The sequence below is a fragment of the Chlorocebus sabaeus genome, chromosome 20, assembly GCF_047675955.1.
Source record: "Chlorocebus sabaeus isolate Y175 chromosome 20, mChlSab1.0.hap1, whole genome shotgun sequence".
Taxonomy (NCBI): Eukaryota; Metazoa; Chordata; class Mammalia; order Primates; family Cercopithecidae; genus Chlorocebus; species Chlorocebus sabaeus.
In genome coordinates, this window is record NC_132923.1 from 100,879,883 (window position 1) to 100,907,017 (window position 27,135).

The 27,135-nt window shown below is 54.1% G+C and overlaps 1 protein-coding gene across 6 annotated transcripts; it reads right to left on the minus strand.

Annotated features, from left to right (window-relative positions):
• Positions 1–538: 538 nt before the first annotated feature.
• On the minus strand, positions 539–26,833 carry MAP7D1 (MAP7 domain containing 1). Of its 6 annotated transcripts, XM_007979403.3 has the most exons (18): positions 26,529–26,833; positions 10,079–10,423; positions 9,813–9,881; positions 8,763–8,926; positions 7,908–8,022; positions 6,381–6,491; positions 5,071–5,193; positions 4,811–4,974; positions 4,551–4,696; positions 3,187–3,515; positions 2,760–2,937; positions 2,533–2,671; positions 2,331–2,435; positions 2,074–2,127; positions 1,832–1,874; positions 1,636–1,726; positions 1,325–1,518; positions 539–1,144 (listed from the first exon to the last, which is right to left on the minus strand). In XM_007979403.3, the coding sequence occupies exons 1-18, from the start codon at positions 26,572–26,574 to the stop codon at positions 1,134–1,136; spliced, it is 2,427 nt and encodes an 808-aa protein (XP_007977594.1). In that variant the 5' UTR covers positions 26,575–26,833; the 3' UTR covers positions 539–1,133. The 6 variants fall into 6 exon arrangements, with proteins under 6 accessions (XP_007977594.1, XP_072863585.1, XP_072863584.1 ...); XM_073007484.1 differs by having other exon boundaries at positions 2,760–2,910; positions 4,811–5,193; XM_073007483.1 differs by having other exon boundaries at positions 1,832–1,877; positions 2,760–2,910; positions 4,811–5,193.
• Positions 26,834–27,135: the final 302 nt, after the last annotated feature.

Genomic DNA, 27,135 nt, shown 5'->3' on the forward strand with positions numbered 1-27,135 from the left:
GCCCCCAGGAGGCTTCCCTTCATGTCTACTGGCTGAAACTCTCACATGTCCATGCCTACACCAGTCAATCATGAGGGATTTGGGACCATTGTTTTTGGTCTCAATCACAATTATGATTCACCCAGCAGCTAAGATCCACCTCCGCTGAAGCACGGGGCGCCGTCTAAGAGAAAGATGGCTAGCTGAATAGAGATTCTGTTTGGAATGAGGAAGGGGCAATGGGAAAAGTTGTTGAGTGGGCAGCCCACAGTGTCCACAACACTCACCCACTAGACTATAAACTGCACAAGGAGTAGTGTATGTAACAGAGGTTACATCTTTTCTGACTATTGCATCCCCAGTGCATAGCCCACTGCCTGATACAGAGTAGATGCAACAGTATTTGTTGAATGAATAAATAAATGAATTCATGACTAAACTGGAAGACCATAGGGCAGGGGTTCAGGACTAGTATCACTAGCCCGAGGCTTCTTCAGTTCTTAGAACTCAGGAGGCCACCTGCTCCCACCTCCACCACCAGCTCCAAGAACAGGCAGGATTGGCAGAATTATTCTCACTTTATTTCTGGAGACATTTAATCAGATGCAGTAACACTGATTCCAGGCAAGGGCAGGGGGCATGGGTACCCCTGAAGCAACCAGTATCCTGTGGCCCAAGGTGTCCCCCATCCCCAGACCTGGGATCCCCCTCAGTTATAGTTAAATAGAGAGAGGAAGATCTCCCCAGGGGGCTTTGCGGGGAGGGTCTGCCTCCTGCACCCACCCTCTCCACGCAGAGGAGTCTGAGCACAAGCTATTTACAGTATTCACATCCACTGTACCCCACCAAACCAAGGCAAATACTACAGGTGGCCCCTCCCCAAGGGAAGAGGCCAGAGAGGCTGTGAGTGTATGTGTGTGTATGGGGGAGAGGGGATGTCTGCGCGTGCGAGCACACAAATGCACTGAGGGGCAGATCTGGCTCCAGCCAAAGAGACATCAGTCTATAAGGTGCAGATTAAAAACAACAGAGAGGACCCACCCCCAGGGGCCCAGGCCACTTCCATCTTTGCTCTGTCTTTTTCTCCTCCAGACATCCTGGTAGGTGATGCAGAGGAGCCCTCACAGCTGTGCCCGGATCCAAGGCAAACCCTCTTAAAGGACTTCTGGGGAAAAAGGGGAAAGGAAACAGTCAGGGCAAACAGCACTCAAACCCAGATAGCTGGGGGTCTTCAAGGCGGAGCAGGAGAGGGGGCCTGGCAGAGCCAGAAGAGAAGGCAAGGTTAGGGAGTACAGGGAAGGCTGCTGGGAGGAATAGAGCTGGGTCCAGGAATCAGGAGACCTACCTGTGACCTGCGGGGACTGCACCACAGCTTTCTTGAGGAAGGCTTCTGCCTCTGCAAAGGGCAGGAGTGCCTCTGGTGTTCGGCTCAGACTCTTGTCCCCAGAAGGTCCCTTGGGGGAGAAGCCATTCTCCTGGTGTGCTGGGAGAGGCTGCAGGCCATTCACCAGGGACCCTGGCAACTCCTTGCTTGGGAGACTGTGGATGCAGAAGCCAAGGCTCAGCAGCTCACCTCCCAGGAAAGCCCAGGCCACCCCGCAGCTCCAGCTGCAGTCTGCCTCCCTGCTCAGGGACCCTGGGATTGGAAGCTGGTACCTCCACTGAGGCTCCTGTGGGGTGGGCTCCTCTTTCTGCACAGCCTCCTTCTGCAGCCCTGGGGGCCGAGCCTCCACAGCTTTCACAGGTTCTGTCACAGGGAAAGAGGCGCCATCAGCCAAGGGCTGGCAAGAGAGGTGAGGATGGAGGAGGAGGGTGGCAAAGAGAAGGGAGGTGAGGGGAACGGGGGCTTTACCTGGGCTGGAACCGTTGGCGTTGGCCTCCTTGCTGTCTTGCTTCTGCTTTGAAGAGGAAGAGCAGTCAGGCTCAAGGGACAGCCGGTCCCATCCACTTAGGACTGAGTTCTGCCCTCCCCTTGCCCGGGCCGCAGCGGCCTCCCCGACAGCCCCGCTCTCCTTGGCCATAGATGCCTTTCCGCAGCCTCCTTTTCCCACCCCGGCCCCCACGCCCAGCACTGCCCTTCGAGTAAATTCTGACCTTGGTTTCAGAAACTTCTGACTTCCGAGTCCTCTTCATGATCTCCTCCAGACGCTGTTTGGAGGCCGCATATCAGTCTCGAGCCCCGCCCCTAATCCTAAACCTCCCACCAGCCAGCCCCGGCCTTGTGGTCTTAGGGCCTCCTAGTTCATGGTAGCCCTCTCCAGGACAGGAGCTGGAATCTGCCCCAGCGCTTTTCCGTCCCACCCGCTCTAAGCCCAGGCCCCGCCCACAAATCCCCACCCACGTCCGCACACCTTTCTGCGCTCTTGCCGCTCCTGCTCCTGCTGCTGGAAGTGCTTTTCCCGCTCCAGACGCTGCCGCTCCGCCTCTTCCCGCGACCGAGCTTCGGCCTCCTCTTTCTGCCAAAGACCCCCATGAGCGTGGGGCACCTGACTCCAGCCTTCCCGGCCCGCGGCGCCCGCGCCCAGCCGCCTCCCGCCCGCCCGCCGGGGGCACCTGCTTCTGCAGCCGCTCCTGCTCCTCCTGCTCGGCCTGCGCCTTCTCTCGTGCCTCCTGCTCCTCCCGTCTCCGGGCCTCCGCCTCCCGCTCCGCCCGGGCCTCGGCCTCCCGCGCCAGCTGCTCCTCTCGCATTCGCCTGGGGGACGGAGCAAACGGCTCAGGCTCGGAATCTGCTTCTTCTCCAGCGCCCACGAGGACCCCCTCAGTCCCCGAGGGGCACTCACTTGTCTCTTTCTGCCTGCAGCCTCCGCTCCTGCTCCTCGCGCTCCCGCTGCTCCCGGGCCTGGCGCCGCTTCTCAGCCAGGAGCCGAGTGGCTTCTTCTCGGTCTGTGGTGCCGGCCATTGGTTTGCTAGGGGTCACCGGGGGAGCAGGGGCTGGGGGTGAGGTCAAGACAGCAGCGTCTGGAGGGGGATCCGGGACCAGGCGTCAGCCAGCACACCTACGCAGGCACCGCCAACATCCCTTCCTGCCGTCAGCTCCCAGCGGCCTGTGTTGTGGGCCTGGGACTGCTGAGGGCAGGAGTCTCCTCTTTCCATGTCCTACTCTCAGGCATCTCTGCTCTCTCAGGCATCTCTGGCGGCCCACATCCCCACGCAGGAGAAGCTGGCTTCTCTCGCGCGGCTCACCCCTCCCCCTCTCTTCATGCCTACCTGCAGGGGTCTCCGCGGGGGGCTGCTCCTTCTGGGGCGGGGATGGGGTGGGCGAGGGCGCCGGAGAAGGTGCCGGTGAGGCTGGGGCTGCTGGCTCCTTCTCGTCACTGGCCCTGAACTTGCTCTGGCTCTTGTCCTCGGGCCCTGCGGCGCTGGGGCTCTCCTTTGCCTCCTCCTTCCTCCGAACCCGCCCTTTGGGGGATGCAGTGGTGCCTCGCGGGGACGGTGGCTTTGGAGGCAGAGTGTGGCCTGGCCCTGGGCTGGGGCAGGGGGAGGCAGGCCTGTGCCAGGATGTGGAGGGAGAGGATGGCCGGGCCTTGGATTTGGGGCTAAGAGAAAAGGGAAAAGGGAAGAGTTAGGAGACACACACACCCACATGCTGAGAACTTGTCCCTTCCTCTGGGAGGTGCCCCCTCCTGCAGCCTACATCAGCACCGCTCCCCCTTGCTCTCACAGAAACGCACCATTCCCTTTTAGATTATATACCCCAGTTTGTAATGACATATGTTTCTGTGGGATTGACTATTGTCTGTGCCTCACCAATAGCCTGTAAGCTTAATAAGAGAAAAAAACCACGCCTGGGTTAGCTCAGCAACGTGTCCTCAGCACTATGAGTGCTACCTGGAAGGTCCATTCATTCAGCAGGTTTTGTTGTTTTTAAGACAGAATCTGGCTGTCCCCCAGGCTGGAGTGCAGTGGCATGATCATACCTAGCTCACTGCAGCCTCACCCTCCTGGGATTGATCAAACAATCCTCCCCTTGGCCTCCCAAAATGCTGGGATTACAGGCGTGAGGCACTACTCTTGACTTCAGTAGGCATTCACGGAGTGGTTACCAGGTGCCAGGCACTGTTTTAGATGATTCGGTACTTCAGTAACCAAAATACTTAAGAAAAATAAAAGGAAAAAAAGAAAACAATTAAAAAAAAAATGGAGGCTGGGCGAGGTGGCTCACACTCACACGTGTAATCCCAGCACTTTGGGAGGCCAAGACAGGTGGATCACCTGAGCTCAGGAGTTCGAGATCAGCCTGCACAACGTGGCGAAACCTCCCTCTACCAAAAAAAAAAAAAAAACAAAAAATTAGCCGGGTGTGGTGGCGCGCCTGTAGTCCCAGCCACTTGGAAGGCTGAGGTGGGAGGATAGCTTGAGCCTGGGAGGTCGAGGCTGCAGTGAGCCGAGACTGTGCCGCTGCACTCCAGCCTGGGTGACAGAGGGAGACCCTGTCTCAAACAAACAAAAAACAGAGGGAAATTTGCCTTCAAGGAAATTGCATTCTAGAGGTGGGATGCCCAATAAATATTTGTGGGTGATGAATAAATGACCCGGTGAGGGGCAGGGTCCCTCGCACCGCCCGCGCCCACCTGAGCTCAGAGGCGGCGCTGGCGGAGAGGCGGGTGCGCGGTGAGGCGGGCAGCGACTGGCGCTTCTTGAGGCTGCGCTCCCGGGCTAGGGCACTCTTCTCCTTCTCGTTTTCCCGCTCCTTGTCCTTCTTCTCCTTTTTCTGCACCTGGCAGGGAAGAAGGAACGGAAGAGGAGAGTAGAGGTCAGCAGCGCCGGCGCTCCCCAGTTCCAGGCTGCCTGTCCCACCTGTGCGGCCGCTCAAACCAGTCGAGCCACTCACCGGCGAGGCCTCCGGCCGGCGGCGCACCGGAGCGGGGCTGCCCCCGGCGCTGGGCTTGCGGCGCTCCCCGCGCTCACCGGCGGGGGCGCAGCGGTGCACGCTTCGGGGGGCGCTGCACGGCGTCAGAGGGCTGGCGGAGGCCGAGCGCGGGCACACCGGCACGGCTGCAGAGGGATGAGTGCGGTCGGGTTGCGGCCCGCGCGCCAGGCTGGCCCCTGCCCGGCCCCACGTAGGGCCTCTCCCAGGGTCGCAGCCCCTACCCTGGTCCCGGCCGTTGCGGGGCAGTGTGACCGCACTGCGACTCCGAGCAAGGAAGGAGAGGGTGGGCGTCATCAGACGATCCACGATGCTGCTCTCCCATGCGCTCAGCTGCAGGCTGCGATCTGGGGGTAGAAGGCCAGGCGAAGCCGGTCACTGTGGGGGCCGCAGGAGGCAGGGAGAGGCATGGGGGCAGACCAGGCACCATCCCTATGCCAAGGCCAAGGCTGCTCACCCGGGAGGCCTCTCCCCACAGTCACACCGGGGCCACACTTGTCCTCCCTACGATCTGGACTTCCACTGCAGACCCAGGCAACCAGACACTTCCCAGGGCAACATCCTGCATCAGATGAGAGTCCCTGCCTACAACGCTCCCCAGGTGAAAGGGCCCTGAACCGCGCATATAGGAAGGAGCCATCCAGGATTGGAAGAAGACCCAATTGCCCTCTGCCATGTCCCAGTGTAAGGTCTTGCCCCTCCTGCTCTCAGAGGGCTGACCCAGCTGAAGCTGTCCCATGGATTCGGGACAGTGAGGGGTCGTTGTGCTCCTGTGACCCAGCTTTTAGCAGTCCTGTGCCAAGGAGAGGCTGCTAGGGTGCCTGCCTGCCCTAGGCCACCCTGCTCTGTCCCCTCAGCTGCTGGGCTATTTTTAAGCCTCAGTCAGGTGGGGTTGGTACAGCAGCTGATTTGGTTGCTAGGCAACAAAGCAACCAAACAAATGCAAGAGAAACTTATAAATAACTCCCACCATGGCTCCTTCACATATGAGCACCAGGGCATGGTGGGAATGCAGGGGCTATGCCACCTTGGTTGGCTCAACTCTGGAATCAGCCAAGGCCATGGCTGGGGCTCTGAAGGCAGAGAGGGCAGGATTGCATGGGCCCTTTAGGGTAGAGCCAGAATAAGGGACCCCTCCACCCCACAGCACGCAGGCCAGTCTGACACATGGGGACAATGCCACCTGGCTAAGGTTGGCCAGGCCAGCTGGCTGTGGTTGCAGAAAAGGCTGCCTGCCTGTCCCCACCCCCAGCCACCACCTCCAACTTGCTCTTGAGGCCCCTGCCAGACTTCCTGCCCTCTGAGGCATTGTGCTTTGTCTCCCTTCTCTCCTACAGGGCAACCTCAGTCCTCAGGGTCCAGACCCATATGCCGGCTCCCCCAAGGGGCACAGAGCCCTGGGTAAGGTAGAGTGGGGATGGGGACCTGGAGTATGTGAGGGCTCCGGGGACCTGGTGTTCTTGCTGAGCTCTGGAGGAAACTTGGTGGGAGCTACAAGGGGCTCTGGAGGGGGAAGGGCTGGGCCTTCTCTTACTTCTACTGGGGGAGTTCCAGAGCGTGGCAGAGGACTTTGAGAGCCGCTTGTTGATTATAGAGTCCACGTGTTTGGGCAGGTTAACTGCCGACACGGAGCACCTGCTCCCACCTGGAGGGGAAAAGACACGGCATTAGGGCCGGGCCAGGCAGGAGCCAGTGGGGGGCACCGAGGCCTTCCATGCAGGATGCTCCGAGGGCAGGGTGGGAGAGGGAGGAGTGGGCAGGCTAGGATGAGGAGCAGGAGGCAGCCTTGGCCCTGGGAGAGGGAGGGTGGCAGGTAGGTGACCAGAGACAACCTGGCTTGGGGGAGCCGACGGAGAAGAAACAAAGGGGGGAGATGAGTAAAACTAGAGAAACTACAGCTTTCCTGGCCAGACCAAGGAAGCCATTCCTTATGGCTGGGTACTGCAACCTCCCCATAACCCCCCAGCACTGGCACTTGCTGACACTGCCCAGCCAACGCGTTACGGATACAACACCCATGTACTGGGATAAATGCAAAAACGCTCCTAAACAGACCTACACAGTCACAGTCACTTGCACAAATCCACATATTCATCCAGAATCACAAAAAGACATGCAGATACAGGCATATACAGTGGCAGATACTTTGGCATGCACACATGTGTGCAGACATGCACAGGGACAGAGACACAAATACTAACAGATAGTGTGTCAGACCCAGATGCACACAAGCCACAAACACATCGAAGCAACCTCATCATGACATTTGTAGCAGCTCACATTTGTTGATGCTTACCATGTGCCAGGTACTGTGTGGGGCACCACACACATGTGACCTCATTTGATCCTTCAAACATCTATCTACCACCTCAGGGGCAAGTAGTAGCATTATCCCCAGTTTATAGATGAAGAAAGTGAGACTTCAAGAAGTTAAAGGTCGCGCTGCAAGTGCCAGAGCTGGAACCCAAGTCTGTTTTGACTTAGGAGCCCTCACTGAGGTACACAAGGCCACAAACACGCCAAGGCAAACACATATTAAGACACACAATGCACGGGTCCAGGAGCACATACACCGAAGATACACAGCTAGAAATACTGAAACTTGTCATTGCATAAAGACATCCAAGCACAGTGGTACATACATGCCAGCAAAGAATCAGACCAAAATCCATGGTGGCCCTACGCGGAGAAAACTCAGAGACAAAAATCTACCTTCTGAGACAAGGAGTGACAGTTTCTTTAAGATCCAGTGTCTGTAGGGCATTAAAGTCTTTTATGTATCAACAACTAATAATAATTGACAGGCGCAAAGAAGGCTAATCCTAAAATGACAGAGGTTTGAAGAGCAAACCAAATGGAGAGAATCCATCTCTGATTTGATAGTGGAAGTCCTTGGAAAGGGACAGTTTGGCTTACGGACCATTCTAGAAGACACAAGTCACATAAAGCAAGGCACACCTGCTGCAGGGAGCCACCAGCTCTTTGTAGGGAAGTTGTTCCCTTCCTTTACTTGCCATCCCAGCCTTGCCCACCCACTCCCCAGCCCCTCCAGCCTACTCACTGGTCTTATGTCCTGGAGAGCTGTGGTGCAGGGCCCCTGCCCAGGACCAGCGCTGCTGCCGGATTTCAGCCCACGTCTTCTTCACTGACCGTTGGATGGCTGCTTCATAGCGCTCCTGGGGGAAGGTGGGGAGAAGAGAGATGTGGACTGAAAACATTCATTGAATTTGGGATAGAGGCCCTTCTTCCTCCTGTGTCAATGCCTCCCCCACTCCCTTCCCTCCGAGTCTTTTCCTGACTCATTGCAGGTATCCAAGGTTACTAAATCCTTGCTATGATTAAGGACCAAGATCCCTTTCGACTTGTTCTTGGGGAGCTTTTCACTGTTCTTGAGTCATTTCCTGAGTGTATGAGTTGCTTCTCTGATGATTTGGTGGGACTCTCCCTACCTGGGGCTCCCAGGCAAGGCCGTATCTCAGGCACTGAGGGTCCTGACCTTGGGGCTCTGTGTTCCCTCTAGCCTGAGGCCCCCCAGGTAGGGCCAGGTGGCCATTTCCTTCATTTCCTCACCAGCGCTCAAGCTAGGGCTTTACCCACATGACAGAGCTAGGCACGCTCATACACAGACACATACCTGCAGACATACACACAGACGCATGGGGCACACGGAGGAACACAGGTACTGACAGTAAACAGTTACAGGGACCTACAGTGGCACATTCAGAAGCAAACGTGCCTGCAGTTGCACAGGTCCCCAGATATTCTAACACAGGGACACAACTGTAGATGTGAACACAAATAGGACCACGTAGACACAGATAATGCAGAGCCGTGAACATGGATATGCATACACACTGCACCAGTATGCAGACAGTGAGCACACGTGTACATGGATTCATGGAGACCCATGCCGCACCTTGTTTTTCTCGAGCTTCTGCCGCTGCCGTTCCTCCAGGGCTGCACGACGTTGCTCGGCTTTAAGACGTTGCTCCTCCAGCCGGCGCCGGCGCTCCTGGAGCTGCTTCTCCCGCAGCGCCTTGGCCTTCTCCTCCTTCTCCAGCCACACTGCCTTCTTGGCCGCTGTGGACAAAGGAGCCCAGTGGCATGTGAAGAGTTCTGCAGCAGGCCTGGGCCAAGGACATTTCCTCCAAGTGACCAGCCCTGCTACCCACATCCTGGGTGGGTTTTTCTCCTGCCTGCTTAGGTGGAGCTTTCAGTCTGAGACAACGCCCTCAAACTGAGAGGCTTACTGAAGACAGGACTCAGGAGAGGCCTATTTCTCCTCCATTGGCCTTATGGGCTCTCAGGATTGAAGGAGAAATGAATGCTTTAGTGCAAGATCCCCATCTGACTTGGGGGGCTACCAGACAGAGGTCCACATACTGTGATTAAGAGCATGCATGAGATCTGGGGTGACAGGAGGCTTCTGGGTCTGAATCTCAGCTACTGTACTAGCTGTGTGGCTTAAGCAAATGATTTCATCTCTCTGAGCCTCTGTTTCCTCCTCAAAATGGGTTGATGATTAAATTAGATAATGCGTGTCCTGCTCTTAGCACAGTGCACATAATTAAGTGTTGCAGAAGTGTTGGTGTTATTATTATTATTATTTTTTTGAGACAGAGTTTCGCTCTTGTTGCCCAGGCTGGAGTGCATTGGCGCAATCTCGGCTCACCACAACCTCCACCTCCCAGGTTCAAGTGATTCTTCTATCTCAGCCTACTGAGTAGCTGGGATTACAGGGATGTGCCACCATGCCCAGCTAATTTTTTATATTTTTAGTAGAGACGGGGTTTCTTCACGCTTGGTCAGGCTGGTCTCAGACTCCCAACCTCAGGTGATTCGCCCGCCTCAGCCTCCCAAAGTGCTGGGATTACAGGCGTGAGCCACCGCGCCCAGCCTGTTGGTGTTATTATTAGGATGCTGATCATGATGATGAGGAAGATGATGAGACTTCCTGCTCACTCACCCAGGTACTTGGCCCGCTCTTCTCGCCGCTCCTTTGCCAGCTTGTGTCTCTCTCCTGCCTTCTTCACCTCTGAGCAGAGGGAACAAGAACAGACAGGTCAAAAGGCTGTCCCCAAAGAGGAGTCAGCCTCAGATCCCTCCCTCCGGGCCTCACCCCATCCTTTCCTCATCTCCTCTAGGGCAAACAGGACTCTTTCAGTTGGCATGATCCAGGGCCAGGACCCTGAGCCAAGGGGTTTAGGCCCAGGCCGGGATCATTACACACACCTTGCTTGGTGGGAGGGCTGTCGGAGGCTGGCACTGCTGTTGGAGATGGCTGGCTGCTCCTTCGAGGAGGTCTGGCATCCCGTGGGCCCGTGGCTGGTGGGGTGGGTCCTCTGCTCTTTGCTTCAGAGGAAGGGGACTCTTCCTGCAGGGGGGCTGGCCTAGGCCCGACCTGCCCTGAGAGGCTCTCTGGTTCCAGTGGGAGCTGCTTAGAGCTAGTGGCATTCTTCATGGCAGGTGGGGTGTCCGGGGGAGTGTCAGGGACCACGGCTGACATCGGTGGTGGTGGGGGGGAAGGGTCACCTTCTGGAGAAGGTCTTGGCTCTGGGGGGGTCCTGGCGACCACAACTGAAAGACCAACACAAGAGAGGAGAGAGTTCAGATTGCACATCTGTGCCATCAGCTCAATATATGGCCCTCTCCCTTGTTCAACTGACTTCTTCATTCACGTGTGTTTGAGTTATTTCTATGTGCCAGGCCCTGTTCCAGATACTCATGATATAATAGTGAGAAAATAGCCATGATCCCTGCCTCTGTGGCGCTTACCCTCTAGCAGGGTAGACAGACAAATAGCTAGGCAACTATAGTAGAGAATAAATACTATGTCTGGGGCAGCACAGCAGAGATGGTTAACCTACATGGGGAGGGCTTGCTGAAGAAGTAGCAACCAAGCTGAGATCCGAAGGATAAGCTGGAGTCAGCAAAGCGAGGAGGAGAGATCTTGGCAGAGAAGAGTATATGCGAAGGGGCAGAATGGAGCAGGGTGTGTTGAAAAAGCTAAGAACAAGCTTGCAGCACTTATTGAGACACCAAACGCACCGATTTGTTTCCATGTCTGCCTCCTTCTCCTTTCTGCTTTATCTCTGGGTGACTGTGCCCAACCCAAGGTCTGTTCACAGAGGGTGCCAGTGCTGGGCACATGGGACTGACCAAGAGGCAGGATGTAAGTATGGGCTGTAGTGGGATGCTTTGTTGTGAAGATTCCCACTGGGAACAAGCTACCCCAAATTTGTGCTTTTAACATATGACTATTGTAGGAACCCTGTAAAAGACATCGAAGTGAAGGAAGGGAGCCACACGATTTGACATATACACATGTGGGGCCATTGAGAGACAGGCCTGAGAGTCAGTCAGATGAGGATGGGAAGGGAGGGCTTGCTTCCCCAGCAGACAACCATGGACAAGCCAGCCAACCTCTCTCAGCCTCAGGTTTTTTTGTTTTGTTTTGTTTCCCCCCAAGTCCGCTTGCTGCTAGGGAATTTTTAAGGGTCTAGTTAGTTCCTTTAAGTCCCTTTTTCTTAATTTTTATTTATTTTTATTGCTGGAGTGCAGTGGCACGATCTCGGCTCACTGCAAGCTCCACCTCCCAGGTTCACGCCATTCTCCTGCCTCAGCCTCCAGAGTAACTGGGACTACAGGCTCCTGCCACAATGCCCGGCTAATTTTTTGTATTTTTAGTAGAGACGGGGTTTCACCGTGTTAGCCAGGATGGTCTCGATCTCCTGACCTCGTGATCTGCCCGCCTCGGGCTCCCAAAGTGCTGGGATTACAGGCGTGAGCCACTGTGCCTGGCCAATTTTTACTTTTTAAAAGATAGGGTCTTGCTATGTTGCCCAGGCTGGATTCAAACTCCTGAGTTCAAGACATCCTTTTGGCCGGGCGCGGTGGCTCAAGCCTGTAATCCCAGCACTTTGGGAGGCTGAGACGGGCGGATCACGAGGTCAAGAGATCGAGACCATCCTGGCTAACACGGTGAAACCCCGTCTCTACTAAAAAATACAAAAATCTAGCCGGGCGTGGTGGCGGCGCCTGTAGTCCCAGCTACTCGGGAGGCTGAGGCAGGAGAATGGCGTGAACCCGGGAGGCGGAGCTTGCAGTGAGCTGAGATCTGGCCACTGCACTCCAGCCTGCGCGACAGAGCGAGACTCCGTCTCAAAAAAAAAAAAAAAAAAAAAGACATCCTTTTGCCTCAGTCTCCCAAGTAGCTGGGATTACAGGTACCTACCACTATGCCTGGCTCAGCCTCAGTTTTGATATCTGTAAAACAGGGATAATAAGCCAAGCTAGTAGGGAATGTCAGCAAAGTGCCTGGCACTATCCACATGTCAGCAAACAGCACTCCCTGTTGGTCTGATGAAGCCTCCTGGTCTCCCAAACAGAAGTTTCTGTATATTGAGTCCTGGTGCCATCTGCTGCTACCATCCAGGCACTGAGGAGATCAATGGGAACACAGCTACCAACTTGGGCTTAGGAAGCAGGGCCAGCATCTGTGGGAAGCTTCATCTAAGGAAACGTTTTTCATTCTTTTCTTTTTTATTTTTTCAAGATGGAGTCTCACTCTGTCACCCAGGCTAGAGTGCAGTGGCGCAATCTTGGCTCATTGCAAGCTCCACCTCCTGGGTTCATGCCATTCTCCTGCCTCAGCCTCCTGAGTAGCTGGGACTACAGGCGCCCACTACCACGCCTGGCTAATTTTTTGTATTTTTAGTAGAGATAGCATTTCACCTGGTTAGCCAGGATGGTCTTGATCTCCTGGCCTCGTGATCCACCCGGCTCAGCCTCCCAAAGTTCTGGGATTACAGGCGTGAGCCACCGCGCCCGGCTTTTTTTTTTTTTCAAGACAGAACCCCGCTCTGTTGCTCAGGCTGGAGTGCAGTGGCATGATCTTGGCTCACTGCAACCTCTGCCTTCCAAGTTCAAGTGATTATCCTGCCTCAGCCTCCCGAGTAGCTGGGATTACAGGCACCTGCCACCACGCCCAGCTAATTTTTGTATTTTTAGTAGAGATGGGGCTTCACCATGTTGGCCAGGCGGTCTCGAACTCCCGACCTCAGGTGATCTGCCAATCTCGACCTCCCAAAGTGCTGGGATTACAGGTGTGAGCCACCGTGGCCAGCCTCATAATTTTTATACGCACTAGTTCTTTTTTTTTTTTGAGTCAAAGTCTCACTCTGTTGCCCAGGTTGGAGTGCAATGGTGTGATCTCGGCCCACTGCAACTTCTGCCTCCCAGGCTCAAGTAATTCTTGTGCCTCAGCCTCCCGAGTAGCTGGGATTACAGGCATGAACCACCATACCTGGCTAATTTTTGTATTTTTAGTAGAGATGGGTTTGTGCCATGTTGGCCAGGCTGGTCTCGAACTCCTGGCCTCAAATGATCCGCCCACCTCAGCCTCCCAAAATGCTGGGATTACAGGTGTGAGCCACTGTGCCTGGCCTTATATGTTATTAGTTGTTTTTTTTTTTTTTTGAGACGGAGTCTCGCTTTGTCGCCCAGGCTGGAGTGCAGTGGCACCATCTCGGCTCACTGCAAGCTCTGCCTCCTGGGTTCACGCCATTCTCCTGCCTCAGCCTCCCGAGTAGCTGGGACTACAGGCACGCACCACCATGCCCGGCTAATTTTTTGTATTTTTAGTAGAGACGGGGTTTCACCGTGTTAGCCAGGATGGTCTCGATCTCCTGACCTCGTGATCCGCCCGCCTCGGCCTCCCGAAGTGCTGGGATTACAGGCGTGAGCCACCGCGCCCGGCTTATGTTATTAGTTTTAATCCTCACTGACAGTATGAGGGAATAGGTGTTATGCAATAAATTATCTGAGGCTCACAGTGTTTTTCCCTCATTCATTCCCACCCAGCTTTCTGGGCTCCAGGCAAAAGCCCCAGCTGAGGCCCTGTCTCCCCCATTACCCCTCCAACTCCACCAACTCCGAGGCACCATGACAAGATACCCATCTCTTCCCATACCAGCAGGAGACGGCTGCCTGGTCACTGCTAATCTATTTCCCAGCCAGCTGCAAACTCCTTCACCAATTCCAATAGTCAACAAAACCAGTTACTCACTCTAGTGAGTGCTTACTATTCACTAACAGTGATGCATCCTGTGTCCTCACAACTCTGAGAGGCAGAGACTTTTAATCCTCATTAGACAAGTGAGGCAACCAAGGCCCAACCTGCTAATTGATCCGCACAGAGTCATACAACTAGTATGTGGCAGAGTTGGGATTTTTTTTTTTTTTTAGATGGAGTCTCACTCTGTTGCCAGGTTGGAGTGCAGTGGCGCAACCTCAGCTCACTGCAACCTCCGCCTCCCAGGTTCAAGCGATTCTCTTGCCTCAGCCTCCAGAGTAGCTGGGATAACAGGCATGTACCACCACACCCAGCTAATTTTTGTATTTTTAGTAGAGATGGGGTTTCACCATGTTGGCCAGTCTGGTCTCCCTCTCTTGACCTCGTGATCTGCCCATCTCAGCCTCACAAAGTGCTGGGATTGCAGGCGTGAGCCACCGCGCCCGGCCCAGAATTGGGATTTGAACTCAGGACTGTTTGAAGCCAAAGCCTGGGTGAGTAAGTATGAAGCTTGAAGGTTGAGGGTGAGGCCTGTTTATTGCCATTCTCCAAGTACCTGTGCGTGCTGCAGGTGTTGCAAGGAAAACTGGTAGGCGGGTGTTTGTCTACACCTAGGCAAATCACACCCACCAGGCAAGACAGTCAGTGAGTCCCCAGCTAGGTCCCGACTCACCATGTGAAGGGAGACTGGGAGGAGGTAGAGGAGTGAGGTTTGGAAGAACCTGTACCCAGGCATCAGATGCAGTGGAGCAGAAAGGTCAAAGGCTTCAGAGTCGGACAGGCCTGACTGAGGACCACATCTCCAGGTGAACCTTGGGCAAGCCCTGAGCCTGTGTAACCACAGTTCTCTCATGGAGTTGTTGGTACACATAGGGAGTTGGTATAGATGGGTACATCATTGGTGGCACCTGGCAGGGGCTTGGTAAGCAGCACCTGCCCTGAAGAATATATCCACGTCTCCCCATCTCTGCCAGGAGGAAATGCTTCGGCCAGGCCTTACCCCCACTGCTCTGCAACACTGCACTTCTCAAGGACCTCCATGCTGCTAAATCCAACAGGCAGTTTTCCAGCCCTCATCTTCCTTGGCCGCTATGCAGCTGCATCTGCCACAGTTGATTTCTGACTGCTCCTTGAAACACTGTCTTCACCTGGCTTTGAAGACAGCACATTCTCTTAGTTTTCCTTCTACCTTGCTGACTGTCACTTCTCAGTCATCTGTGCTGATCCTGCCTGAACTTCCCAACCTCTCAGCACTGGAGTGCCCTAGGGCTGAGTGGAGGACCTCATTTCTTTTCTGTCCACACACCCTCCCTTGGTGACCTCATCCAGACTCACAGATTTAAATACCATCACTGCTGACGACAACCAAATTTGTGTCTCTAGCCCAGGCCTCTCCCTTGAGGTCTAGTTTCAGTCCTGCAACTCCCTGCTTGATACCCCTGGGTATTAAGATGCCCCCAATTTAACACATCCCAAACGGAGCTCCTGCTCTTCCCCCAAAAGTCTACTTCTCCCCATTTTCCCCATCTCAGTTAATGGCAACTACATCACACCCCATGTGTCATCTCTCAGGAAATCCTTCTGCCTTTATCTTCAAAACAGATCTCAAATCTAATCACTTCTCACTGTCTCCACTTCTATCACTTGGGTCAGAGCTACTACCAGCTCTGATAAAAGATTCCCTGCTCCAGTCTTTGTTTCCCCTGGGTCTTTTCTCAACACGGTAGCCAGAGTGATTCTGTTTAAAAATAAGTCAGATTAGCCGGGCGCGGTGGCTCATGCCTGTAATCCCTGCACTTTGGGAGGCTGAGGCAGGCGGATCATGAGGTCAGGAGATAGAGACCATCCTGGCCAACACGGTGAAACCCCAACTCTACTAAATATACAAAAAATTAGCCGGGCGTGGTGGCGGGCACCTGTAGTCCCAGCTACTTGGGAGGCTAGGCAGGAGAACTGCTTGAACCCAGGAGGTGGAGCTTGCGGTGAGCGGAGATTGTGCCACTGCACTCCAGCCTGGCAACACAGCAAGACTTCGTCTCAAAAAAAGAAAAAAAAAAGATCACATCGCTCCTCTGACAAAATCCTGCAAAGACTCCTCGTCTGAGGGGAAGAAAAAGCCAAAGTCATCACGTTAGCCTATCAAGGACTCCCCAGGATCCTGACCTCTTTTTTTTTTTTTTTTTTTTTTGTCTCGCTCTGTCGCCCAGGCTGGAGTGCAGTGGCCAGATCTCGGCTCACTGCAAGCTCCGCCTCCCGAGTTTACACCATTCTCCTGCCTCAGCCTCCCAAGTAGCTGGGACTACAGGCGCCCACCACCTCGCCCAGCTAGTTTTTTATATATTTTTAGTAGACACGGGGTTTCACCGTGTTAGCCACGATGGTCTTGATCTCCTGACCTCGTGATCCGCCCGTCTCGGCCTCCCAAAGTGATGGGATTACAGGCTTGAGCCACCGCGCCCGGCCGATCCTGACCTCTTTGACCTTCTCTCCTCTTCTGCCCCTGCTCAAGTTTTCAGTCACTGTCCCTTAAGGGTGTTGGGGAGGTTTCCGCCTCAGGGCTTTGCACTGAGGAAACAGTATTTCCTCAGTGGCTGTTTCTCTGCCTTGAATTCTCTGCCGCCAGATTCTGCGTGCCTCGTTCCCTCCCCTCCTTCAGGTCTTTACTTTCATGTCACTTTTAAATGGAGTATTCCCTTTGCCCCTATTTAAAACTACAAACTGGGCTGGGTGCGGTGGCTCATGTCTGTAATCCCAGCACCTCGGGAGGCCAAGACAGGTGGATCACCTGAGGTCAGGAGTTCGAAACCAGCCTGATAAACATGGCAAAACCCTGTCTCTACTAAAAAATACAAAAATTAGCTGGATGTGGTAGCATGTACCTGTAATCCTAGCTACTTGGGAGGCTGAGGCTGGTGAATCACTTGAACCCAAGAGGCGGAGATTGCAGTGAGCCGAGATCCTGCCACTATACTCCAGCCTGGGCGACAGAGTGAGACTCTGTCTCAAAAAAAAAAAAAAAAAAAAGCTACAAACTGCAGGCCTGGTGTGGTGGCTTATGCCTGCAATCCCAACACTTTGGGAGACCAAGACAGGAGGATCCCTTAAGGCCAGGAGTTTGAGATCAGCCTGGACAACATAGTGAGATTCCATCTCTAAAAAAATGTTTTTAATTACCCAGGCGTCATGACGTGTTGAAATAGAGATTGAGGTTACAGTGAACTATGATCATGGTGCTGTACTCCAGCCTGGGTGACAAAGCAAAACCCTGTCTCTAAAAAAAAAAAGAAAAAAAGAAAAAAAGAAAAATTTTAAATAAAATTAAATAAAGGCCAGGCAAGGTGGCTCACACCTGTAATCCCAGAAATTTGGGAGGCCAAGGTGAGAGGATCACTTAAGGCCAGGAGCTTGAGAACAGCCTAGGCAACACAGCAAGACCCTATCTCAACGAAAAAGTAAAAAACAGCTGGGCATGGTGGTACACGCCTGTAGTCTCAGCTACTCGGGAGGCTAAGGCAGGAGGATACCTTGAGCCCAGGAGTTTGAGGCTACAGTAAGCGACAATTATACCACTGTACTCCAGCTTGGGCAACAGAGTAAGATGCTGTCTCAGAAAAAGAAAAAAAAATAAAACTACAAACTGCAGTTGAAGTCTCCCTCCCAGCTCCAACTGTAGATTTTTCTTTCCAAGTCTTCTTTTTCTCCATAGGCATTAACACCATTTTAACAGTCTCCCACTACTACAATATAATCTCTATGAGGGCACAAATTTTTGCCTATTTTGTTAACTGGTCTATCTCTAGGGCCAACAGAGCCTGGCACATAGGTGCTCCATAACCATCTGCTGAAGGAAGAAATGAATGAACTCCACCCAGGCTGATACCGTCACCACCATCATCGCTCTCACCTGGATGACTACCAAGTCCTCTCACTGCTCGCCTGTACCCATTCCCACTCTCTGCTTCACTGAGCAGCCACAGCAAATACAAATCTGCATGGTATTCTTTGCCACTTGAAACTTGCCAGTGGCTTCCTCTTCTTGAACTCACCCTACTAGTCCAGTATAGTCTGAAGTCCCTGACTCCCTCCCCTTACTTCTTGGATCTCCTACCCTGCTCCCCACTTGCTCTCTAAACTCCATCCACACTGACCTTCCTTTAATGCTGATGACCATCCACACTCCCTCCTGCCACAGGGCCTTTGCACATACTCTCCCTCTTTTCTTAGCTAACTCCTATTTGCCCTTCATATGTTAGTTCAGTCATCACTTACTCACAGAAGCTTTCCTTGGCTTCTCTGATTAGGATAAATTCCCTTGTTGTATATAGCCATGGCCTCATGTACCTCTGGAACACTGTCACTGTTATGATTTTAAACTTCCTTGCATGGTTTTTTCCTTATTGTCAGCCTCCTCCTAGAAGGTGAGGGAGACCCACAAGAGCTGGCCATCTCTACTTTGCTCACTGCCTCATCGCCAGCAGCTACCACAGTGCCAAGTACATGGAGACAGTCATAAAATAGTTGAATAAACAGTACAGCACAAATAAAGTGCTATACTATGAGGCTGCCCTAGCCTAAAGCAAGTGCATATAGAAGATTTTTACTCTAATAAAGAGTAGATCCGGGCTGGGTGCAGTGGCTCATGCCTGTAATCCCAGCACTTTGGGAGGCCAAGGCGAGCAGACTGTTTGAGCCCAGGAGTTCAGAGGCAGTCTGGGCAAATGGCAAAACCCCATGTCTGCTAAAAATACAAAAAGTAGCTTGGCGTGGTTGTGCATGCCTGTGGTCCTAGCTACTTGGGAGGCTGAGAGAAGGAGCCCTTGAACCCAGAGGTGGAGGCCGCAGTGATCTGAGATTGCACCACTGCACTCCAGCTTGGGTGACAGAATCAGACCCTGTCTCAAAAAAAAAAAAAAAAAAAAGTATAGATCTATGTGGCAACTTATTGCAAAAAGATAAACATTTGAAGAGAAGCAAAATAACTCCATCTCAATAGTGTTTGGACAGCTTCCTGGACTAAGCCACACAGGTAGAAGTTAATAAAAAGAATAATGAGTGTTTACTCCAGCAGCTCAACAAGAAAAACCTCTCAAGAGGCAAACAAGAAGTTTGGAACTCCTCTTGTGACCTGGCACACTGTTGACCCTGAATACAAATATTTTTTTCACAACTATGCCAACCCTGATGAAATGTCATTGGGACAGTGTTATGTGGAACAAATCACATTAAGCCAATTAACTCCTTGGTTAGTTATCTATACAGTACGGTTAATCTATATAGGATCATTCTCGTTTTTAACCATCAAATATGATCCTTCGGCTACTTAATTTTACCTATTTTTGGTCTATGCCAGATTGTGAGGTTTTGCCACTGTCGGTTTTATTTTGCTACACTAATGTCTACCAGAAGTATTTGTTAAGAACGAGATAAGAGACAAATAATTTGTATTTATTTCTTGGTGCAAAGAGCATTAGCGGGGCAAAGGTGCAGTGGTGGGTTGCACTGTAGGGTCAAAAAGTCCTGTCTTCCTAAGAGCCCCGAGAAGGGCTGTGCCTGGGGTCTGCAGAAAGATCAGGGCCAAGTCCCTCAGAGAGACTGCCACTGTCTCAGAATACTAACACCCCATCTCCACCCTCTGGGAGCTGGCAGTCCTTCCTTTTGTCTCTCCCTCCTCCCACCCCAACAACTCTTGCTGGGCCAAATATTCCTCTCACAACACTGATAACTCAGTCTAGCTATTCTGTTTGCCTGCCACCCCCTGCCCCATCAGTGTGAGAGCTTATCAAGAGAAGAAACTCAGTCTTAGTCCTTTTTGCAGCCCCCGAGTCTTATACAGGACCTGTCTGGCACCGAGTGGGAGTTCTGTGTCTGTTTAATGAATGTCCGATGGGTGGGTGGGTGGGAGGCTGGGCATGTAGATGTGTGGGTGGGGGTACTGTAGAAAGCTACCTAGCTAGTGTGTATGTAGACCCTCAAGCTGCTCCAAAGTTTAGTCTCTCTAAACACTAAGTGTCATGTTCATCTCAGAGCCTGCATGTCCCCAGCCAGTTTCCAGGCCCAAACTAATTTACTGAAGCTGTAACATAAACCAAGCACTTTCCCTTATCTCATGTGATTCTGATGACAATCCTAAAAGGATAGTTCTATGATGGCCCCCATTTCACAGGTGAGATAACTTAGAAAGATTAAGTGGATTGTGCATGTCAGTGTCAGAGGTAGGATTTGAATCCAGAGTTGTCTGATGACAAAACCCTCAAAACCCTTATGTCATGCTATTTCTGGTGGGCGGGTCACATCACCCCGCCCTGAAGCTCCTGCGTGTCCTCTGAAGAAGGAAGTGATTCCGTGGTTCCCCCAGGGAGACTTCCCCTACAAAAGTCAAGGGTGCAGGTGGGGCAAGCAGGCACTGAGCTCAGAGCACAGGAATGTAGGGAAGGCAGGCTCCTGCCCAGGCTGGCTCCCAGGAGGCGGGAAGTGAGGTGGGGGAGAAGAGCCCACCTCCAAGGGCAGCGCAAGGGAGTGCCTGGATGAGGGCTGGTTGTGGGGTGGGGGGTGCACAGACAGCACCTCAGACAGGAAGCATGGGAGAGGCAGAGGCATGAGGCCGAGAGAAGACAGAACAGAGATCAGCACCTCTAGCAGGAGCCCTCCTGGCCCTCACACAGATTCCTAGGTGACAACACTAGAGCAGGTGAAGACAGAGAGGCAGGCAGAGGGCAGAGACACATGAGGAGACAGACATGTGCACACAACAGAGACAGACACCAGACAATGTAAACAGGGCCTGCACAATGGCAAGAGACAAGACACATTCTTCTCTCTCTCTCTCTCACACAAACACACACTCTCTCTCACACACACACACACTCACACACACATACATACACACACATGCAGAGGAAACAGACTTACTGGGATTCAAAACTCTACACAGGTCAGGCCGGGTGCAGTGGCTCACGCCTGTAATCCCAGCACTTTGGGAGGCCGAGGCGGACGGATCACGAGGTCAGGAGATCGAGACCATCCTGGCTAACACGGTGAAACCCCATCTCTACTAAAAATACAAAACATTAGCCGGGCGTGGTGGCGGGCGCCTGTATTCCCAGCTACTTGGGAGGTTGAGGCAGGAGAATGGCGTGAACCCAGGAGGCGGAGCTTGCAGTAAGCGGAGATCGCGCCACTGCACTCCAGCCTGGGCGACAGAGCGAGACTCCATCTCAAAAACAAAAAAACCCAAAAAAACCAAAAAACAAAACAACAACAACAACAAACAAAAAACTCTACACATATCTGAGACACACAGACATACCCACACAAGTACAGGGCCAGGTACCTCCTCTAAGGCACAGACAAAGCCTCAGAGACACATACAGCACACAGAGACACAAAGTCCCCGGAATATGTATACCGCGTCATCCAGGTCACTTCTGCTCCTTCTGAGCAAATTATTTCCCTGGGCCCAGAGAAAGTCCAATTAACAAGAGTAACAGCTAATGCTTTTGTCAGGCACAGCTAAATATGTTAAACTCATTAGTTCATTTAATCTTTGCCACAATCCTATGAGGTAGATATTATTACCCCATTTTACAAACGAGGAAACAGATTCAGAGATTAAGACACTTGCTTAAGCTCCACAGCTAGTGAGGAGCAAAGCTGGGGTTTGCACCTGATCAGCGTGACTGTCTTTACCCTGCCTGCATCCCAGTGGGGACAGCCTCCTGGGTTTCCTCTCCTGGAGAAATCTGGGCGGGGAGAATAGGAGGTCGGTAGAAAGGACAAACTCTGGGGAATGCCGAATTGTGGGACCAGGAGAGGCGGTACCCTTAGGGGCAGCATTATCCCTGGCCTGGACAGAGCTAAGCCGGTTCCGAGAGGGAGTGCCCTGGCGGGGGGCAGCCTGCTCCAGCAGTTGGGCAGTGGGGCACTGGGACCAGGCCACCGGCTTCTGGGGGTGATAAAGCCGGGAACCCAACTGAGACTACAGATCTGAAGGAGCTCTCTGGCCCGGCTGGCGGCCATTGTTCCCGGCCTCCAATCAGGAGCACCCACTTCCTGTTATTTTAGGCGGCAGGAAATGACCCCATCCCGCAGCCTGGGCCCCACCACATCCCTCCCTCAGCCCCAGCAGGGCTGCCCAGGCGCTGAAGACAGAGGCCCAACCTCAGGCCAAGGCCTGGAGATGCCCCTCAGCTGGACAATTATCACTACCTGGGTCCAGGGCCTTCCTCCTGTTTCAACTGCTTAGGCTTCAACCTGGCAGGCTTCCCAGAGGACCCAGGGCTCTGCTGGGGCTACCTCTGCCTGCCAGAGAAAAGATTATGGGGTCCCCAAGATCAAGATGCCCACACAGGCCAGTCATGGGAGGGAAGCAGGCCAGACCTTGTCACTGGCTGGCTTAGCCATAATTCAGCTTAGAGGTTTGGGGCACAGACTTCAGAGTCAGACAGATTTGAGTTCAAATCCTGCCTCTGCCAGTTGCTAGCTGTGTGAATTTAGGCAAGTGACTTCAGGCAAGTGACTTCATCTTCCTGAGTCTCATCTGTAAAATGGGGATAATGCTAGTCCCTACTCATGGGACTGTGGTGAGGAACAAATGAGACAATGCCCGTGACATGCTGAGCATTGTGCCTGGCACAGAGAAGGCCCTTAATGAGTAGGAGATAATAAGTCAGAGATAATTAATGGGAAATAACTTGGTTCACTGGGGAGTCTCTACCTGGCTCACATCATCTCTTACAACTGCTGAGGAGCGCTAGTAAGGGCAGCAATACCATGTTCCCTACGCCCTCCCAGGCTCTCTGCTCCCCTCAGGGCAGAGCTGCAGCTGAGAAGTGGTGGAGGAAACACTGAAGGCTGTGCCCCTGGGTGCCAGGCAGAGCTACCACCAGCCAACAAAGCTGCATTATCTGGGCCTGGCTAATTGGCTCCCTTACTAGCCCCAAGGCCCAGCAGGGACCTAAGGACATGGGTCCTAGCTGCCTGTGGCCTAACTTCCAGCCTGGGTCAGATGTGAGACCTGACCTGATGGCCCTCAAGTATGGCCATTCTAGTCTGGACCCGGCTTTCAGTCCCTTCCCTCAGCCCTTGCCCACTAGCCTGTTGGGAAAGGGGACCTGCGTTGGCCTAGTGTCCCTTCCACCTCATTTGCATATGCATGACTGCACATTAGGGGCTCATTAGAGGCCTCATTATTGGGCCCACCAGCCCAAGAAGGGACTAGGAAGCTGTCATTGGGAGGTACCAGCCAGCTGGCTGCTGGATGTATGGCCAAAGCCCCCTGTGCCAGTCTTACCAATGTCTATTCATCCTTTCAGATCCACCTCAAATGCTGCCTCCTCTGTGAAGCCTTCCACAAGCACAGCCCACTGCACACTATCACCATTATACCTGGTTCCCTGCAGTGAACACATCTGCCTCCCTGGCCAGCTTAAGACCTCCCCAAGGGTCAAAACTCCATCTGATTCACTTCTCTGCCATCCATATAGACTGCACTGAGCTGGCATACGGTGGGGCATCAGCATGGGTGTACTAGATACCCGGTTGCACCTGTTTCTTGGGTCTTCTCTCCTATTCCCAGTGTCCCACTTCAGGTATGGGGCCCCTCTGATCCCTGGATACACCCTAGCTCATGTCTGCCTAGAACTGCCCTCTCCCCTGCCTTCTTGTCCTATACTTACCTCCTGTAATTCTAATCAATCACATCTCAGGCTTCTGACGGAATTAAAAATAACAACAAAAAATAAATAGCTGGGCTGGGCATGGTGGCTCATGCCTGTAATCCCCACATTTTGGGAGGTCAAGGCGGGACGATCACGAGGTCAGGAGTTAGAGACCAGCCTGACCAACATGGCAAAACCCCATCTCTAATAAAAATACAAAAATTAGCCGGGTGCAGAGGCAGGCGCCTGTAATCCCAGCTACTCGGGAGGCTGAGGCAGGAGAATCGCTTGAACCCGGGAGGCAGAGGTTGCAGAGAGCCGAGATCGTGCCACTGCACTCCAGCCTGGGTGACAAGAGCAAGACTCTGTCTCAAAATAAATAAATAAATAAATAAATAAATAAATAACAAATAGCTAGCATTTACTGAGCACTAACTATGTGCCAGGACCTAGCCTAAGTTCTTCTGTGTTCATCTAATTTAATGATGCCAATGTCTCCATGAGATAATTTCTAGCATTATTCTCATTTTACAGATGGGCAAACTTAAGACTTAGGTTAAGCAACTTACTGAGATCACACAGAGGTAAGTTACAAAGTGGAGACTTAAACTGTTTGATTCCAGAATCTACGCTCTTAAACAAATTGACTCCCAATTCCTGCTCCCACCCTCCTCTATATTTCATACCTCCCTGCTGGCACCGGTTGCCGGAGCATAACCACAATAATGGTAATAACACTTTATTGCAGGTGTCTGGTGTCTGCGTGCCAGATTCCTTGAGTTACATCATCTCTAACCCTCACATTAACCCCACAAGATTGACAATATTGCCCCTATTTTCCAGGGGCAGAAACCGTGGCTCCAGGAGGTAAGTCACTTGCTCCAGTCCAGTAGCCGGTACATGGCTAACTGGGATTTCCATTCAGGTTTTCTGACCTGAAAGCGGGCCCCACACTTGTCCTCTACTCCATGCCACCCTCTGTTACTGCTCAGTGTCCAAGTGTAAAAAGGAACTCAAAGGGAGCAGGGATCATGTCACATGCTCTCGGAGTGTCAGGCCCATGCCTCAGACTATCACAGGGCACATGCTGTGAGCACATTTACTCCCACAAAGCCCCATAGAGGACTCCTGTCACCTTTGACTATTCTGTGTGGGGAACCGCCACTATCCTGATCCAGGTTCTCATGTGACTCCATCTAGATTCCTGTGTATAGAAGAGTCCTCCCAATGCAGGAAGCCTATATGCAGTCCCCCCACCGGCCTCTGACCCAGCCCTCCCCCTCAACCCAACCTCCCCACTGCCCCCCGGAGAGCCAAGCATCTCACCCATGCTCTCATATTCAGTCTAGGCATCCTACCCAAGTATCCTAATTATAAAGTAGCCACAGCTCAGGCTCTCTGTATCCCAGTCACCACCCCCATTCAGGCCCCCAACTATACACCAGTGCCAGAGGGCCAGTAAGCTGAGGTTGGACTCAGGCTGGGCCTCCCTGGGTGTCCCCTCTCAGGCTCAGCCAAACCGGGACAGACCCAGCCATCCTTGTTTCCAGCCCAGCCTACAAGCCTCCTGAAACCCACCAGTCTGATGGTAGCCTCTCCTCCGCATTCTCCCAGATTCCACACCCAGACAGTCCCCTAGAAGCATCCTTCCTGGCATGGGGAGGAGCCCATCCACAGCCCATCAGCCCTACCTTATCCTGGGCTCTCTCCGCACCCACACCCTGTTTCATCCTGGGCCCACACCCCAAGGGGCAGGGAGGTGACAGGATTAGGCTCAGGACTCCATGGGGGTGTGGGGATGGAGCCACCTCCCCCCTGAGTCAATGGGAACAGAACTTGGGTCCTCAGTAATCATGTTCTTCCCTCCCTTTCCAGGAAGAAAGAGAAATCGCCTCCTTCCAAAACCAAGCCCAACCAGAAACCTGTCCCCACCCCCTCATCAGCTGCTCCCAGATCCGAATGGGATTTGCAGAAGTCCTAAGCACTGGTGGTTGGTGGGGTGAGCGGTGCGGGGGGAGCTTTGGTGGTCTGAGGTGTGGGCAGAAAGAGAAAAAGAGTAAGCGGGGAGGTCTCAAAGCCTCAGGTTGGGGAATGATGTGGCAGGTCCAGGGAATGCCGGCTTGGAGCCTTTACCTCATTCTCTAGTGAGAGATTCCGGCCCAGAGAGGCTGGGAAGGAGGGCAGGCAGGAGAAGCAGATTTACTTCTGTCCCCCTCCTCCCCGAATCGGGCTGGGTGGGCTCCAGAGTGGGCCTGGCTGCAGGGGAGGCGGCCCACTCCCCAGCTCCCGCCCTCGCCCCAAACAATGCCGCCTCCCCCTCCCCCTCGCCTTTATCCGGCGGGTTACTTGGCAGCCGCGGCTAGAGACCTCCCTCTCCCCTCCCCTCCCTGCTTTTCCCTCCCCGCCGGCCCGCAGCAGCAACAGGCCCTTTGCGCGGCAGCTGGACGGATGGGGTGGGGGCGAGGTCTGGGCCAGGGCCTGAGGGTACGGGCACTAAGGCCGAGGCGTCGGTATGCAGGGCCCAGGCCTGAGAATCTGGACCCCCGACACACTCAGGCTGGGGTCACATGTGCCACGGGGGATGGGGAAGGGGACGGAAGCCCTAGCTCGGTAGAAGAGGATCTTCAGGGCCCGGGGTGAATCGGGAAGGGATGTGGGGGCGGGGAAGCTGAGATGGCACTAAGCTGGGGCAGAAGGGTCACCCCAGCAACTCCCGCGCGGGGTCTCCGCGGTTCCTGACGCCCGATGCGTCCGGCACCCGGGGTGGGGGAGGGGGCAGCTGTCAGAGGATGCATCGGGAGCCGCCGCCGCCGCAGCCTTTATTTTTAAACTTCCAAGTGGTCAGAGGGCGCGGCGGCAGAGGGGTCCCCGCCCAGCCGGCCGGCCTCATCCTTGGCCGCCCCGCAGCCCCTCCATCTACCCCCATCTCGCCTCCGCGTGGCTCCCGGCATACCTGGGGGTGCGCCCGCCCCCAGCTCCGCACGCGGGCCGCTCTCCATGGCTGCGGCGTCACTGGGGGTCTCGGGGTCTCAGCGGGGGCGGCGGCGGCGGCCAGCGGCCAGGACAGGGGTCCCGCGGCGCATCACGCCCGGCCCGGCAAGCAACAACTCGGAGGCAGGGGCGCTCCGGGGAAGGTCGAGGCAGGTGGCCCGCGAGGCTCAGAGGTGCCGGTTGCCCACGGTCTCTCGGCTGCGGCCGCGATCCCGTTCCCTGCCCGGCGCCGGCCCAGTCCCGGCCTCGGTCCAACCCTATTGTACCGCCCGGGCTGGGCCTGGCCTCTCGCTGGCGCGTACCAAGTTCGACGCGGGGGAGTCCGCCCCAGCAGCGCCCCGGGACCCAGCCCCGCGCGCCCGCGCCGTCCGCGCCGCCCCCGCCCCAGAGCCCCGCGCCCGCAGCCTTCCGGCGCCTCTTCCACGGCCACGGCCGAGCGGGCGCCACGGCTCCAGGAGTTCGCCGCGCCAGATGCCTCCCCCTGCGTCCGCGCCTTGGTACGCGCCGCAGCGCCAGAGGACTATGTAGGGAGCGCTCGGGTGACTCACCCGCCGCGGGGACTGGGGGAG

Coding starts and splice junctions, on each gene's coding strand:
- MAP7D1 (XM_007979398.3), bottom strand. CDS start 26,574: ATGGAGAGCGGCCCGCGTGCGGAGCTGGGGGCGGGCGCACCCCCAG. Junction 6,492..7,907: donor CTCTCCAGGACATAAGACCA/GTGAGTAGGCTG, acceptor TTTCCCCTCCAG/GTGGGAGCAGGTGCTCCGTG. Junction 3,516..4,550: donor AGCGCCGCCTCTGAGCTCAG/GTGGGCGCGGGC, acceptor CTTTTCTCTTAG/CCCCAAATCCAAGGCCCGGC.